The sequence below is a fragment of the Aspergillus bombycis genome (genome assembly GCF_001792695.1).
Source record: "Aspergillus bombycis strain NRRL26010 chromosome Unknown contig00007, whole genome shotgun sequence".
NCBI lineage: Eukaryota > Fungi > Ascomycota > Eurotiomycetes > Eurotiales > Aspergillaceae > Aspergillus > Aspergillus bombycis.
Genome location: NW_019170009.1, coordinates 27,830 through 45,243, shown reverse-complemented (window position 1 = coordinate 45,243; position 17,414 = coordinate 27,830). Strand labels below are relative to the sequence as shown.

General features: G+C 52.9%; 5 protein-coding genes across 5 annotated transcripts; 2 read left to right on the top strand and 3 right to left on the bottom strand.

The window, feature by feature from the left end:
* ABOM_001786 (uncharacterized protein) lies at positions 1–1,439 on the bottom strand (the record flags this gene model as incomplete). The annotated part of the gene is made up of 5 exons (XM_022528916.1): positions 1–102; positions 186–486; positions 564–633; positions 697–1,087; positions 1,149–1,439. 5 exons carry the CDS (start codon positions 1,437–1,439, stop codon positions 1–3), a joined length of 1,155 nt encoding a protein of 384 aa, XP_022393482.1.
* A 1,264-nt stretch (positions 1,440–2,703) lies between these two features.
* ABOM_001785 (MCT family MFS transporter) lies at positions 2,704–4,130 on the bottom strand (the record flags this gene model as incomplete). Its single annotated transcript, XM_022528915.1, has 3 exons — positions 2,704–3,464; positions 3,520–3,893; positions 3,949–4,130. 3 exons carry the CDS (start codon positions 4,128–4,130, stop codon positions 2,704–2,706), a joined length of 1,317 nt encoding a protein of 438 aa, XP_022393395.1.
* Positions 4,131–5,384: 1,254 nt separating this feature from the next.
* On the bottom strand, positions 5,385–6,463 carry ABOM_001784 (MDR family NADPH-dependent oxidoreductase; the record flags this gene model as incomplete). Its single annotated transcript, XM_022528914.1, has 2 exons — positions 5,385–6,148; positions 6,208–6,463. The coding sequence occupies 2 exons, from the start codon at positions 6,461–6,463 to the stop codon at positions 5,385–5,387; spliced, it is 1,020 nt and encodes a 339-aa protein (XP_022393396.1).
* Positions 6,464–7,893: 1,430 nt separating this feature from the next.
* On the top strand, positions 7,894–14,229 carry sidE (nonribosomal peptide synthase SidE; the record flags this gene model as incomplete). The annotated part of the gene is made up of 1 exon (XM_022528913.1): positions 7,894–14,229. One exon carries the CDS (start codon positions 7,894–7,896, stop codon positions 14,227–14,229), a length of 6,336 nt encoding a protein of 2,111 aa, XP_022393391.1.
* An 870-nt stretch (positions 14,230–15,099) lies between these two features.
* Positions 15,100–17,079, top strand: ABOM_001782 (transient receptor potential ion channel family protein; the record flags this gene model as incomplete). Its single annotated transcript, XM_022528912.1, has 2 exons — positions 15,100–15,475; positions 15,548–17,079. 2 exons carry the CDS (start codon positions 15,100–15,102, stop codon positions 17,077–17,079), a joined length of 1,908 nt encoding a protein of 635 aa, XP_022393392.1.
* Positions 17,080–17,414: the final 335 nt, after the last annotated feature.

Here is a 17,414-nt window from a genome sequence, read left to right as displayed (position 1 = left end):
TTAAAAACAGCCAGTGTCGCCCACCAATACATCCATGAGCTCAACCCCTTGGGCCCATAGCGCGCCATCCTGATCCTGCTGCTGGATTTCTTCGTCCGAGAACTGTAATGGGAACGGCGTACCAGGAGAGCTGCCATGCCTCCCCACGCCCACAATACATGCCCATTCTTCTGGACATCTCTTACCAGGCTGTTGTGAAGCGGCTTGTAGTCCATCAAGACTAATCCCGGAACGACTCTGACTTGGTGCCGGAGAGTATTCTGGTTCTGTATCACTTGAAAGATGGTTTCGCTGACCTGAAGACACCGAACCAAGTAGAGGTTGTGCAGCGTCTGTGCTCTATGGAGTGCCTTTGCCTTCCGCTGTTCATCTAGATCTATGGAGTCAAAGTTTGGTGGTAAAGGGACCTTCCCCAAATCTTCAGGAACTGGGCCATTGTAATCGAGAAACGCCGGGCGCCCAACCTGCATAAACAGCGGCCAAGCACTGACAGATTGCCAATCAGTAATTCCCACAATACAGCTTGGGCTCCATAGAACAGCCCTTCGGGCATTAAGGGATACCGGAGACCTGCCTTTGCAGTTGCAATTTCCCTCCGCGCAATCGCCGTCATAACTTGTGTGACTGTTGACCCTAAAGGTCGTGCAAGGATAAGCACAGAATAATAGTATCATACCAGTTTGGTGACGAACTTACATGGACCGCGGTCAATATTCAGCGCGCCTCTCCCGAAGTCAAAGAAAGAACGGTGGTTAATCGGTCCAATGCCATACGTTTTGCTCCGCACTTCGTTCCCAATTGAATCAAAATATAGAGCCGACGTAGAATCGGAGTTGTCGGGAAGGTCGTCTTGATAGTGCAAGGACCCGAACTTACAGAATCTTGTAGCTGCGAGGCGCCTTTCAATATCAACAACTTGATCCAGGATTTGGACTTTCTGCTTTTCTTTAATGATGTCCCATACGTCGGTTAGTAACACGCCGGCCTGCTTCTCCATGAGGATATATTCTGCGCCGAGGGGGTTCTCTGATGCTCGAGAACTCCACGCGTACACTCTCGGAACAGGAAGGCTCGGAGCATTCCTCAACTAGCAAGTTGAGTACCGACATCCAAAAAGAAATCGTAATACAAAAGAAAACCTGCCGTACAAAGTCCATAGTTGCAACCTCACTGGCGGTCGTGAAGTGTGGTCTGCCTGCATTGGGATTTGGAAGCATCGCAATGACCATGCGTCCATCGTCCATGGTAAGCTGGAATACTTTGTTATATTGGCCCTCCGAGATCTTTAACACTTGGGTGCATGATCTCGATCCGACCGCCGAGGCAGCGAGTTGTAGAAGGGTTGAAAGATCGAATGTAACATAGCGACAGGCAAGTTGCTGCCCGCTCGTTCCAAAGCCAACGACCTGACGTAAACCGATTGAGCGCCACAAGGCCATGCCTTGAATCTGCGATACCCTCGGTCTCATTCATGTTAAACTTGCTGGAAGAAAAGGGAGCTCCTGGGAGTGTATCGTGAGGGCTACCACGGCGGAAAGGGGTGACCCTTGGACTTCTTCCCAGCAAGCAGCCTCGGAGGGCCTTCATATCCAGTGATTGAGAAAGGTGGGGAGATCTATCATCTCGTTGTTATTCAGCAAGAGCGTGTCGTGACTCGTGCTCGTGAAACACGGTTGAAGTTGCGGCCTTCGTGGCAGTCGGCGCCGTCTCAAACTACCAGCGCTAGCCCTGGTTAGCCATCCAGCGCGCAAGCCAGCCACCAGTCCCAAGTTATGAACTTGCGAACGACTCGATTGACGACTGAGTATATGAGATGTTCCCAGTAGGTATGAGCTTATGTACTTAAACATGCGCTCTCATGTGTGAACTTGATCTGCCGGATCTGAGGTTTTGCCTTCCGGTGTGGTTGTGATATATATATATTTGCACGGTTTCCCATGGTATAGTTCTCTTGATCGTATCGACGAGTTATCTTCATTCTGTGCTGTTGATTCTGTTACCTTGGATCCTATTGATTGTCTGTCGTTTCCTTTACTACTCCATATGATTCCATGTTTCCTACATATGGTCTATCTCTGTACTGCTTACCCTTATACACGAGACGATGGCAGATGAGGTGCCAAGAACGGCCCAAAGTGACGCTATTTTCATGGCCAGGCCTCCCGCCACTCACGCAGAGTGTTTTGTCCACGCACTCCCCCACCGCGACTACGTTTCCGTCGTGATTGCTGGCCTTCATAGCACACATGAAGACTTACTATCCAGGTGTCTTACTTTCTTTTTTTCTTGTTCCAGTAATGCTAATTTGACAAGCGGCAAGCCGTGTCCATTCCTTCAGTCTCCTCGGGGGATGGCGTCAACGTTTACCTAAGATGAGATGTCGCAGAATAGATGTGGATCGATGGCTATACATCCAAAGTGGTGCGTGCACATAAAAATACGAAACATTGACCGACCAAGGGGACGTTAATAGCAGATAAAGAGTGCATCCTACTGGTACGCGGGCATACAGCCATCGATATCGTATAGATGATGGGATTCATCGCAGTCTATGAGCTTCACCAACTTGCGGGAAGGTCCACTCTCAATCATATACAAACCATTTTCTCCATTTCACTTGAGGAGAAGATGGTAGCTTTTCACCAACCGTTCACCACCGTCCCCCGAATCCAACCGTGCACGATCACTAGAACCTGGACCGAACTAATACTTTCCTTTCTCACCATCGGTCCACTTCAGCATCCTCAACCAGATGAACGCCGCGGCGCCGGCCGTCACCATGACCGCGCTGAACAGCTCTGCCTTCCAAAACACGCCCTTCTCCACATCTAGCAGCGCCCCGGCAATGGGGTTCCCAATCAACAGTCCCAATCCCGCAAACGTGAAGCACATGCCCATTCGCGTCCCGACGACATTCATATTCGGACTCAGACGCGCCACAATCGTCGGGGGCAACGAGACAATCGCCCCCGAGAAAAACCCATACAGACACGCAAACACGATCGTCCCCCCGATGTTCTTGATCCCGATCCAGGCGTACGCGAGGATGGCCGCACTCAGGCCCATGGGGATGATGGTGTTGAGGGAGCCAATGCGGTCGGCCACCAGCCCGGGGGTAATCCGACCGAACACAGACGTGGCGTTGAGGATGGCGATGATGTAAAAGGCCAGGTCGTCGGTGGAGTGGACGACGCTGGACATGTAGGTGGGGAGATAGAAGAACGGGAAGTACAGGCCGACGAAGGCGAAGAACAGACCGAAGCTGAAGATGAGGAAGGGGGCTTCCTGGAAGGCGGACAGGTCCAGGAGGGATCGGGTTTGCTTGGGAGGGGGGAGTCGCAGGCGCATCACCGCCAGCGAGACGCACAGCCCACCGAGGGCGATGAAGCCGATGATCCGGGTGGTCCAGCCGAAGCCGAGGGGACCGAGGAGTTTGTGGAAGATGATGGGGTATATCACGGATCCTCGTATCGGTGTCAGTCCGTGCCGTTCAGAGAGGGCGGAGGGTGAGGGACATACCAATGCTACCTCCCGACGCCGTGATGCCCGTCGCCACGGCTCGCCGCGTCGTAAAGTATGTGGCCACGATGGCGATACTGGGCAGGAAGAGAAAGGCGCAGCCGATCCCGACAGCAATTCCATGGGCCAGAAAGATTTGGTAGTACTTGGTGGACAGGGAAGTCATCATCAGACCGAACACGACCAGGAATGAGCCCAGAGCGATCATGGTCTTGAGGTACCCCTTGTCAAAAAAGGGACCCGCAACGACTCCAACCAGGAACAAGAGAAAGCCCTGGACAGTGCCAATCCAGGAGATGGACGAGGGAGAATGACCCCGCAACAGATCGGTTTCATAGTAGGTCTGGTACACGCCAAAGGTGTTCACCACGCCCCTAGAAGATCGGTGATTGAGCACAAGAATCCGACGGGAATATGGCCAGGTCTTACCAGGAGTTGAAGAAGAGGAAAAAGGCCCCGACCACTTGGAGCCATGCTACCAGCCCTCCATTGGGAGGCGGCGGAGGCGCCGGTGTCTCCTGCACTGGGATGACCTTCTCATGATCGACCTCAACAGGGAGCGTGGAGGGAGGAGACGACCCTCCACTATGATTATCCGGAGTAACAGTCATGATGAGGTGGGAAATGAATCCTTAACGGAGGAAGAGAAAGGCACGCCAACGCTAGTTTCAGAGAGTCATTTCCTTCGAAGGGACAACCCCAGCAGCCCTCTATATGCTTCGCCAACGAACACAAGGAGTGCCAGTGTGATACAACCAGCGACGTGATTAATAATGTAATGGTGCGATCTGCCGGTTACTGGGCGCTACTGCGGAATGATGCGATAATACTCGTGTATTATTATCGAGCTTCTATTTATTTCCATGCAGGCATGCAGCTCGTATTCCCCAGGCCCCTGCGTGAGATTGGCTCACAGGCGACGCCTTCACTCGTGTTCGGCCCGCTCGATCAGGCTAAGATGCAACCCAAGCAAGATCCGGCCAAGTCGGCGCCACCCGCAGGGTTAAGATCCTGCGCAATCCTTCGCGCGCTGGTCGTTCAATCATTCTCCCCGGTGGCTGCACAGGTGCCTTGACCAGTCCGTCAACACCCGGGGAGAAATCCTGCAGGCATCTTCCTAACGGGGCTATCGTGGATTTCCGTTACTGTACCGTTGACATAATCCGGCGCCGGAAATGAGAACCACGGCAGATGCCAGAGACTACGCGCCAAGGCTCAGCCACAGCCAGCCTGGGTTAGGTATGCTGATCCTCGAGTTCACCAGGAATGTGCGACCCATCGGCTGGCGGGGGAAGATCTATGCGGGTGAGGTCCAGCCCTGAATCGTTTCCCTGTGGGGTGTGGCCCATACCGAGTGGCCGTGATGCATGAGTCGTGCGGTGATGTCGCTCCGCACGTGTTGCTCTGTAAGGAGATGGGAACCAGCTGCCTCACTCGCCCTGAGGATCGGAGGGGAAACCACTAATCACCTCGATATTGGGTCGTATATTAAGACGTGAGTGGGCGAATCATCCAAACACACTGCAGTGGGTCGGCAAGCTGCTCGACAATTGCGGCAAAGGCTTGTTAAGGCTTAGCGGTAGGTCGTGTCGCTATGGCCTCCGCGCCGATCACATCGGCCCGGTCGACGGGAGTTGTATGATCCCTCTGATGCACGATGCATCAACAGTCGAGGATAATCCGCTCACAAGCAGAAGACATCGCAAAGCAGGGAACACTGGACCAACCGTAGCTGGAAATTCTGTCGATGTGGTCAATAGTTACAACAACACTACTGAAAATAGACCAGCAGATGCCATCCATAAGTGTATAACGTGCATTCATCTAGCTTCAACGATAAAACGATTGGACATGTTTCGCCCCAACTACTGTTCAAATACGAGGATCTTCTTGTGTTCACCTACATCCCCCCTCTCATGACGCTCGAGCACCTCCTGCAACGTGCGTTCGAGACCCTCGTCGCCGCGCTTCCACCGAACATACTCCAGGGCCGGCGCCTTCAGCGTCCCGTCCTTGAACAATCGCCCAAACCATTCCATTAGCGCCGTCTGTTGAGACGAGGATCGTCGGCCTAGACAATCGCTCAACCGAAAGGCCTTGAGCGTGATATTGCGCTGCCACAAGAACTGCCGCAGGCTGCCATCCGTGCCCGACGGCGCTACTCCCAGGAAGCCAGCAGTGACTAGCGTGGCCCCAGGAGCTAGAACGGATGCCATCAACCGCGCGAGGGCGTCATCGGACACAAAGTCGATCGCGAGATTGATCCGCTTGCCGGCAAGCAGCTCCGGGCCGGTGGCTTGAAGTTCGTCAACGGTCAGGACAATAGATGCGCCATGCGACCGCAGCGACCGTTTCGTGCGCTCGAGCTCATCCGCGGTGCCGCGACGGCGAATCACGCTGATGACGTTGGCCCCCTGCAGGTGCGCGAGTTGACTCACGAAATGGGTCACCGTGCCTGTCGCCGCGTTCTGGATGATCCAGTCGCCGGGCTCGATGGTGGCATAATCCCGCAGCAAGAAGTAGGCAGGTGCGACGCCCATGCGGAGGATGCAGGCGAGTCGAGGATCCACCACCGAGGGAACGCACAGTACATCGTTCTCGTCCAAGACGGCGTGCGTTCGCCAGGACCCTTGGCAATGGGTCCGGATGATGACCGTATCCCCGATGCGGACCTGGGTCACTGCGGACCCTGTCTGGACGATGCGGCTGCGCCATCGGAGCCAGGAATGGGCCGTTGCTCGCCGTTGGCGAGAGTAACATTGTTTTGTGGCTTCACAGGGTACTTGCCATGTAGCACAAGAAAGTCCAAAGGATTGACGGGGGCGGCAAGCAACTCCACGATCACCTGGCTAGGACCGCAGTCGGTAGGCGTGGGAATCGAATGAAGACGGATCTCTTTCAGGGGTTCCGTAGCACCGTGGGCAAAGACGAGAGATTCGGCCATGATGTAACGTGAATAAACGATAGAACTTGGCCCTTAGAGTTGATTGGCTGTAAAAGCGAAGTCGATGGTGATGCTAGCCGATGTCGAGTGTTTGAAAGGCCATTTATAGCCAATTTCGACACACAGATCCTGTCGGAACCATCATCCTCGAAGCCTGGACTTGGGCGAGACTCTCAGAATTTTTTCCGAATTACTAGTCGCCGTAGGATCAGAGTCTCCCGGTTTAGCGCTGCGCCACGTCTTCACCTAGAGAAACCAAGCATATTCCTCTTGTGCGAAGGGATCAGATCCCGCCTTAGGGCGAGCTTGTCCAAACCTTGCATAAATCGTATTGACCTCGCATTATCCGTACTGTTTCTAGTTTAGTGAACGGCAATGGGAGAGGCAAAACCCCACTACACATGGCTGCAGGACGTTCTCTCGGTGGCGCGTTCGTGTCTGCAGGCACCGCAGATCGAATACGAGGCTACCCTGCAAGCCACCAGATGCACGTAAGACGATGGCTCACAGCAAGCGTGATACTATGCCACATGGGTGGAAACGTGACAATGCACCCCTTGCGCAATTTCTGCAGGCTGACTTTATCCCTTCATCCGCGGTCGAATCTACCATGGAACTTTCATGACTCCGTTCCGGTGCACAACTTCCTAGGCCTGCTTTATTGTGGAAGATGAGGCTATTCCCTGATAGGCTATGTGTCAGTGACTTCACCAAGGATCGGGATCCTGAAGAGTCTGCATGGTACGTGCGAGATATCGTCATCGGCAGTATGTCGGTTCACGGAGCCACTCTGGAATCCGACAGGTATGCAATTCTATACGAGGATGAACAATGCAATGCCATTGATCTGCTCAGATGTAACTAAAAATTCCGCGAGCTTCTCGTATTCCTCCCTCGTGCTTGAGGCAGGGACGGCGGAATGTCGGAGAGCAACCACCCCGGCCAGCATATGCAGACACCACGACGCTCTGGTGCGATGCAGCCATCCATTGCATAATGTGTTCGAGGAGAAGTCGTACATGTACATTTTTACAATTTATGGCTAGCAAGGTAATCCTTAGCCGAGGGTGGAGTCTCCCCGCGCTCCTCGCGCTGATTGCTGCACAAACGAGTGAATGTCGAGTTTCATGATCGAAGGGCGAAGACACGGACTTGTCCGCATTCTGGGAAAGGGTCAGCAGGAAAGAGGCTCACTGTAGGCATCAATCTTGGATTCGGCCCCGAAGATGCTGTTGCTACCGGAGATGGCGTTTGACGAAGTTTGAATTGGGATTTTCATGGAGCCTTCTTGGGAACTAGACATAAATAGCTTCGTATAACCCTCCAAACGATCATGGAAATCCAGAAAAGGCCAGATGAAGAAGTATCACTAGAACGTATCATTCATACAATCGTTTTTCCTTTCTTGGTGACATTGCCACGCTGTCAAAATGGCTCCTGTTGCTCTTCGAGATGTTGTGGAAAGCCCTGAGCTGCAGGGCTCCCAGATCGTCTCAACCAAAGCTCGCTCATACCCTCTTCTTACCCCTCCATCCCCTCCCTGCCTCGTTACAGACTATATCAGATACCAAGTCGAGTCACACCCTGAGGCCCCCGCGGTCCAATGCGAGCGAGAGCAGCCCTACAGTTATGCCCAACTTTGGGAGCTCGTCGCGCACATTGCAGCAGTGGCTCAATTCCGCCCTGGTTGCATAATACCCCTGTGTATGGACCTGTCAGTCGAGTTTGTCGCTACGGTGTTGGCCATCCTCTGGTCCGGAGCTGCGTATGTCATTCTCGACCCGGAAGGCTCTGCGCAACGGAACCGTATCATTACGACGGATTGCGGCACCGAGGCTGTTGTCGTCCATGAAAAGTATGCTTCTCTGTTTGATAACAGTATCACCATCGAGAGCATCCAATCGAGTACACGGGCCCATGTGCAACATGACCTTCCTTCGATTAGTCCATCCGACCTGGCCTACCTGATCTATACATCAGGCTCAACCGGCATCCCCAAGGGCGTGCTTCTCAGCCATCGTGCTGTCTCCCATGGCATTGACCAATTCCAGCTCAATGGTCGCAACCGATGGCTGCTCTTTTACAACCCTATCTTCTCCGCAGCTCAAAGAACAATTCTTGCTACCCTGGCCAAGGGTGCCTGTCTTTGCCTCGCCAGAAGGGATCGACTCGCGACTGCTTTACCCGAAGTGTTGACGAACCTTCAGATCGACGCCTTAGGTATCACTCCCTCCGCCCTCGCCTTGTTGTCTCCAGACGAGACACCCAACTCCCTCCAACAGATCACCACCGTTGGCGAGCCCCTCAGCCAGGCCCTTGTCGACACCTGGGCAGACAAAGTTCATCTGCGGGTGTCGTATGGACTGAGCGAGTGTGCTCAACTGAACTTCTCCCGTCAACTCAAAACAGGTGATAACCCCCGCAACCCTGGTCTCCCAACAGACACTACCACGGCCATTGTCCTGGAGCCCGGCACCATGAAGGCTCTTCCGCCCAATGAGCCAGGCGAGCTCTGTTTATATGGTCCTCAGATTGCACATGGCTACCACCAACGCCAGAAGGAAACCCAAGCTGCCTTTGTCAAGGCACCAGAGGGCAAGCCCGGCACGATGATGTTTCGCACTGGCGATTTGGCCGCCAAGCGTGCGGATGGAACCTTTGAAATCCTGGGTCGTATTGATCACCAGGTTAAAATCCATGGCCAGAGAGTGGAGCCTGAGGAAGTGGCTGCTAAACTGGCCTCGGTAGCGGGGGCGGTCCGCTTAGTCTGTGTGGGATGTTACATCAACGGCCGCATGTCGCTTGTGGCTGCTGTTATCCCTTCACCCGAGTCGGACTGGGGCAGGCTCGTGCAGGATCTGCGCAATCATGCGCGCCAGTCCTTCCCACCGTATATGGTTCCCAGCTATTGGCTGTCGTGCACTGAATTGCCCGTCAACCAAAACGGAAAGGTGGATTTCCGAGCCATTCAGCAACTTGCTCAATGCACAGAGGTCAGCCAGATGTTAGGCCATGGCGCTTCACCGGGAAGTGGCACGGCGACTCGCATGAGTGAGCTTGCCTCGGAGATTGCACAGGTTTGGGCAGGCGTGCTGAATATGCCCGCATCCTCTATCATACCTACAGATTCGTTCGTGGCATTGGGAGGAACTTCCATTGATGCGATTCGAGCGGTTCGAGAGCTGAAGCAACGCGGGATTCATGTCGAGTTGGCGGACATGCTTCAAGCACAGACAGTCGAGGAAACTGCCGATACTGCCCAGATAGACTCGACTATAACTCGAGTTAGCCATGAGTCGTCTGAGCCTTTTGCATACATCTTCGATCCAGTGTTGAAGGGAAGCCTCCTCGCCGACCGCCATGTTGTCGATGCCTATCCTGTCACAGCGCTGCAAGAAGGCATCCTGGCCAGCACGCTCCAGGGGAACCAAGACTATCTCTACCAACGCATCTTTGACATTCGTCATCTCGACCCCGTAAGGTTACAGTTGGCTTTCCAAGTCATCTTCTGGCGCACCGGACTGCTTAAATCTACATTCGTCACCGCCGCCAAGGGTTTCGTTCAGGTCTTCCGTAATGACTTCAATCTACCTTGGTCGGAAGTCTCCATGGGTCTGGCAGAATATCTCGATCAGGACAAGCAGAGAGGCGTCGCTTTAGCAGAGCCATTCATGCGTGTTGCTGTCCTAGACGGAAGCATTCTCGTCGTCTCAGTTCATCATGCACTTTTCGACTTCTGGTCACACAGGTTCCTTTTCGATGATGTCGCTAGTGTGTACTACGGTCGTCGTCCCGAGAAGCGCCCAGAGTGGAAGTCTTTCGTAGCGCTTCTGCACGCACGAGACACTAAGCCGTCCCAGGACTTCTGGAGAGAGCACCTCAGCGAGGCGGTTCCAACAATTCTCAATTATGCTCCCGTGCAAACAACAACTTCGGTCAGGCGCATTGTTAGCCAGGAGGTCAAGGGTGCATCATCAGCTTTGCGTGCGCCTTTGAGTGCAATCATCCATGCAGCCTGGGCTCTCGTTCTCTCATCCCACATCGCTTCAAAGTCCGTCACAATGGCAACTGCTGTTTCCGGTCGCGAGTTACCTGTTCTCGGTGTTGAAGCCATGAATGGACCCACGCTGGCTGTCATTCCCTATGCGGTCGCAATTGATCCGGAGCTGACACTTCAGCAGTTAGTGCAGTCCGTCAACACCAGTCTCTGGAAGGCCATCAAGCACTCCCAGTTCGGAGTACGGAATGCCCTGGCTGCTGCTGAGCGCCAGAACACTAGTCTTTTCGACACCATGGTCAATATCCTCGCCAGCGACACGGCTAAGAATGATATTTCCAAGGAGGTGTTCCAGCTCTATGGTCCACGACCAGTATGGAGAACTGAGTACACAACATTGAATGTTGAGGAGGGAGTTGCAGGTCTGGACATTACGCTCACATCGCCAATGGACGCACGTCGTTTGGAGTTTATCCTCGATCAGTTGTGCATGGCGTTGGAGGCCATTGCATCCAATCCGCGACAGACCGTCAACGAAACAAATCTGGTCAGCGAGACAGAACTACAACTCATGCTCCAGTCACATAACGCCTTGCCTGACGCGAGTCACACGTTGCACGGCCAATTCGAAGGCACGGTCCGTCGGTACTCTGATCGGGTTGCCATCAACTACCAGAATGAGCTGTTCCTTACGTACGATGAGCTGAACACTCAGGCAAATCGCATGGCAAACTATCTTTCCGAGCGCGGGGTTGTGCCGGGTGACATTGTTCCTCTTCTCTTGGAGAAATCGCCACTGATGATCAAGACTATTCTCGCATTGTTCAAGCTCGGCGCTGCCTATGTGCCTTTGAGCCCTGAGAATCCTTTGGAAAGGAACGCGTACATCGCTCGCGACGTCAGCGCCAAGTTCGTCCTCACGGAGAAGGAATACGAGTCGTATTTCGCCTCGGAAAGTGACATTCCTTGCATCCTCGTGGATCAGGCCAGACTCCGCGCGTATTGTCCCGAGCCACAACACATCATTGTCTCTCCGGATGCCCTTGCCTACCTACTCTACACCTCGGGAAGTACCGGTCTTCCAAAGGGTGTCATGGTCACACATGGCGCCTGTGCAGCTGCCATGCAATCGATTATCGAATTCGAGCATCGACAGGGCCAGGAATCAAGGATGCTGCAGTTCTCTAACTACGTCTTTGATGTCTCGCTGTATGACTTCTTCGTATCACTGCACAGCGGCGGGACTCTGTGCCTTGCCCCCTCAGACCGCCTGTTGAACAACCTGGCCGAGGTTATCAACGAGATGAACGTCAACCATGTTTTCCTGACTCCCACTGTGGCTCGTCTGATGAGTCCAAACGATGTCCCGAATCTGGAATCCATGACTGTTGGCGGTGAGCAGCTAACCCGTGACGTGGTGACAACGTGGGCATCTCGCGTGAAACTTCGCAATGGCTATGGTCCCACCGAGGCCTCTGTCTTGGTGACGATGAAGGACGTCGATGCTGACACAATCGGAGGTAATATTGGCAAGCCCCTCGCGTCTGTGGGTTCCATCATCCTGGAAGCAGATGGTGTTCGCCCACTCCCTTACGGTGCTGTCGGAGAGCTCTGCTTCTATGGGCCACAGCTTGCGCAGGGGTATTTCAAGAAACCTGATATTACCAGTGCCGCATTTATCGAGAGTGACGTGCTCAAGGGGCAACGCTTATACCGAAGTGGTGACTTGGCCCGGTATCTGCCCAGTGGAGATATTGAGTGTTTGGGCCGCAAAGACGACCAGGTCAAAATTAACGGACATCGAATTGAACTGGGGGAGATCGAACAGGCGTTCTTAAGAACGGGTGAGGTTAAGGACTGTGTGTTGGCCGTCTGGAAGCAGAACAGCACCGCCCATCTTGCTGCGATGACCGTTTTCGATGGCGCTGTGGCTGAAAAACCGGGCGAGATTCTTCCACTAGAAGGCTTTGTTGAGAATGTGCAGCGTCTTCGAGCTAAGCTCACTGGGCTGACTCCATACATGATTCCAAAGGCAATTGTCCCTCTATCATCGCTACCAAGACTGCCCTCCGGCAAGGCCAACCGCAAGCAGCTCAAGGCGTTGCTGCAGTCACTGAGCCAGGGTGAACTGACTAAGCTTTCTTTTGACAAGGTCGGCCATTCGCAGTCAAAGGGTGCAGTTATCCCCTTAGTATCTCAGACACAAAGGCTAATGCAACAAGCATGGATTGACACCCTACAGCTTCCCGATGACCAATTTGGTTTGGAAGCCGACTTCCTCAGCCTCGGCGGGGATTCTATTGCGGCCATCAATCTCGTCAGCCACCTTCGCCGCAAGCAGCTCAAGATCTCTGTGCGGGATGTGCTCAAATACCCTGCCCTTGGGGCTATGGCTGACCAGCTGAAGGGCGAGTCGGATGATGCACAGCAAATTAAACAGCAGACGTTCACTTCTCCGTCGGAGGTTGATGCTGCGATATCTGCCACTGGTCTGCAGCCGACTGAATATGAGTACATCTATCCTTGCCCTCCAGGACAGGCCGAGTTCCTGACCCAAGGTGCTCACCCCGAGGCACTGTGGAGCCTGATGACAGTCCGAAAGGTCGGCACCGACTTTGACCCAAGACAGTGGATTGATCTAGTTCGACAGCTCACAGCGACCAATGACATTCTGCGCACGACCTTTACTCGCTGTCACGGAAAGTGGTATGGTGTTGTGCTCCGTGATGCCACCCCCGTGGTCGAGATCTATGAAAATGTCAGCGATGAGGAGCAGAGAATCCAAATCATTAAGTCTCTTGACCATCATCGCTTTGCGTTTGGCCAACCGTTTATTCGCTACGCCATTCTCCGCTTGTCGACGGGTGAGACAGAAATCGTCACGAAGCTTGACCATGGCCTATACGACGGAACGCTTCTTCGCATCTTTGGCGAACACTTTGAGGCTTACCAACGTAATGCGGCCTTGGAACGCTTCACCTCCTTCAAAGAATTTGCAATCCACATTTGGCAGATGGACAAGTCCCGCACGCTGTCGTTCTGGAAGGAATCCGCGAAACGCCCCATTGCCTTCGAATTTCCCAGCGGCAGTGCCAACGAGCCACGCATCAACTCCGTCCATGTACATACCATCAACCTTGAATTTGATGCATTCGCCAAGTCCACCGGTGCCACTGTCTCCATCATCTTCCAGTCGATCTTCCAGCTCTGGCTGGCGCTGCGCAGCAACCAACGCGACGTGGCCTTCGATTACCTCTACACAGGGCGCAACATTGATCTTGCTGACCCTCAAACCATCAACGGTACCTGTGCAAACTTCCTTCCCCTGCGGTCGGGGGTTGATCCGTCTATGCCCGTGTCCGAATTCCTTCGTCAGACCCAGGATGAATTCTGGCAGTACACCGAGAATAGCACAGTGGGGATGGACGAGATTCACGAAGCCTGTGAAACTACACGGGAAGGATTCTCCAATAAGGCCCTCTTCCTCTTCCAGCCATTTGAACCGGTCATTGCGACAGAGAAGCAGTATCAGAAGTGGATTGTTATGGCCAAGTCCCAGGTGACAATGCCACAACCATACGCCGTAGTATTTGAGGTGGTGAAAACCGCGGATGTGAATGAGTACAAGCTGAAGTTTGCGTTTGACCAGCGTGTTTATGCGAAGGAACAAGTCCAACATGAGACGCAGGTGATTGAGAAGATGTTGGCGAAGGTTATGGAGGATGCAGAGGCGTCTGTCGGTGATGTTTTGGCATCCCTGCGGTCTTAACTTGTCTCCATTGAGTATCTGGAAAATCAAAATTATTCCTCTCCCATTTTCTGGTATAGCGTACGTGGAATGGCCTTGGCTGCTTTGACTTTGTAGAGCCACCAGTAAGAGCAGCTTGTCGATACAGCTAGATGAAGATCGTGCCGCTGCTACTAGTACTCGTAGTAGTAGTAGACCACGGGAGTAGCGGGACTCGGCGAAAGGTTGACCCACTGCGGACTTGGTCGGAGTTTTGCTCGTCAAGGTTGCGACCGCCGGGTGTTATTGGGTGCGGGTGGACTTCGTCGGTGATTTTCTCGGCCGACTTGCCGACATCTGATCTTCCGCCCCACCATCACAATCTATACGACAGCGTCTACTCCGTACAGTCCCGGAGCACTGCTCGTAGTACTACAGTGAAGGGTTCCCCGCCCCGTGCAGCACCGCCACGTTTTCTGGGTATCTGTTGCATAGAGGAGTAGCTGGGAGCGAACCCAGCGAATAATATTGGACAATGGCGAACCTTCAATTTGCGATGGCTTACCCATTGTGGATGCTGACCATGTTGGCTCGTCTACCGGATATCTCTCAACGCAACCCGTCCCAGAAGTCAGAAGACATCTTTGAGTACTCATTGCGCGCGCTCTACCAATACGGTCCCGTTGTGGCAGTGTCGAAGCTGGCCTAGAAACTGGATGCATTGACTTAGGTGGGTATGTCTAGCGACGCTGCCTATATCCCTGTATCTCTCATCCTTAGCGCCTGGCTTCTCCGGAGAACGTTCACTCGGCGGTCATCGCCTTCTCATCTTTCTTTTTGCTACAAACATCAGATGTTACCAGTGACTTACCACGGTCCATACGCTGCCTGCCACTTATTTCTGGCCTAAAGATGCCGGTCCGGAGACGCCTAAGCAGGGGCATTCTTGGTGTTCTCTACGCTGCTCAATTCATACAAGCCCTCCAAATACTTGAGTCGACTGCCCTCGTTCCATGCTCCGATGATAGTGTTATCAACACCAACTTGTTTAAGATGGCGTTGACACCTGGGAATAACAGTGTTATGATCGAGTTTGACGGCGAGATTACCTTCTCGGGGATGGTCATGTTGGATGTTGACGTGCTGGCCTACGGGTACAGCTTCCTGACCATGCGAATAGATCTATGCGACTATGATTTGTCTGGATTCTGTCCCATGATATCACAAAACCTGACAGTGCCGTCTGCAGTTTTGACCTTGTCGGATGATATTATATCAGGAATTCCCGGTAAGTTTGAACTCCTTCCGATTGACCAGTGACCTTCGATTGCATATCCATTGACACAAGTCCCTTTGATAGGTATCGCCTATACCTTCCCTGATCTCGATGCCGTTGTTAGAGTCAACATGATATCCAACTCGACGAATACAAGCGTCACTTGTGTTGAGGCCAGTGTGGTCAACAGCAGTACAGTCTACCAAGCCGCGGTTGGCTGGACACTTGCCGTTATCACCGGACTGGGCCTCTTTGCGAGCATAATCCTCTCAGTGCTTGGCTATCTCAGCATCTCAACCCAGATTTCATTCCGCACAGCCCTACTTCTGAGCTTCATGCAAAGTCAAGCGATGGTTGGCCTCACCGCGATGGAGTTCAAGCCAATGATCCAAAATTGGACACAAGACTTCCAATGGACCATGAGTATAGTGCATACAGACTTTCTGGACACAATCACCACGTGGTTCCAGCGGTCCACAGGAGGAACACCTTCAACTTTACGTTCTGAAGCTGGTACTATTTCGATCGGCCTCCTGAAACGTTCAGATGAAGTGCTGGTAGGGAGAAGCATGTCAGCATCGGCTAGTGGAGCAGAGGTGCTCCTCCGTGGCATCATTCGCATGGGATACCGTGCAGGCCTGGAGTCCACCAACATCTTTATGACCGGACATCTGGTCTTTCATTTTATTGCCATTGTTATGCTCCTGGCTCTCATCGCTCTCAAGTTCGGTCTGTCTGCATTTCTGAAGAAGACCCAGGGCAAACGGTCCGGCTATAGCTTGGCTCCCCTGGCTGACTGGCAGCAATTTATGCGAGGCGGCCTTGGCCGAATTGCGTATCTGGGTTACCCGCAAATATGTGTGTTTGGCATGTGGGAAATATATCAGCAGGACTCGGCGGCCGAGATCCTGCTTGCGATTACGCTATGGCTCGCCACGACTGTGATTCTTGGTCATGCAACTTTCAGGGTGCTCCAACATGCACGCGCAACGAAAGGGTTAAATGAAACTTTGGCATGCTCGCTCCATTTTGATTCACGCTGCATGGCACAGTGGGGCTACCTGTATGCCCATTACAGGGCCCACGCATTCTACTTCATCATCCCGCTGCTACTGTACACATTCTTAAAAGGTATCACTATTGCATTCGCCCAACAAAACCCTCTAGCGCAGGCTATAGTTCTTCTCATCTTGGAGGCTGGATTTCTGATTGGTACTGCAATTGTCCGGCCGTATGTAGATAAGAAGGCCAATGCCTTCGCCATCGCTGCGGCCGCCATCAATCTTGCCAATGCCATCTTCTGCCTGATCTTTACCAATATCTTTGATCAGCCGGATCTCATGACTGGCATTGTGGCCCTCCTCTTCTTCTTCCTCAATGCGATATTTACCCTCGTCCTCGTGATCTTCCTACTCATAGGCCTTTTCTACGCCTGTCGGCTTAAGGATCCAACTGCGGATAGCTGGCGTTCCTATCATAACCGTATCTCCTTGCAATCTATGAGGCGGTTGCTTCGACGCGAAAGCCGACAGACACTTGAGCTAGTTCCCCTCACAGAAGGGACCACATCTACAAAGTCCCACCGCCAGCAGCGCCCGAATTCACCTTCAAGTTAGATTCCGCCCGCTTGATCGTGTATATAGCGAATATAACCTATTCCTCTGTTCCAATATGATCCATCAAATGTTTATCTTTAGACCTGGTCTTGATCAGTTTCGGGCCAATTTTGATCCTCAACGCTTCATAGGCACTACTATCGCCCCCATCCCAAAACCAATGGGGTTTCATAACTCCATGTGTTGGGTAAATAGAACGACACTGAGAGGTTACAGTCTATCATACATACCGAGAATTTGCCTACAAAACAAAACATGGAAGCATTGGAGGTTAAACCATGATGGTCTTCTTGTCAAGTATGGAGTTCATACGTATCTTCCTGACCATTTTTAAC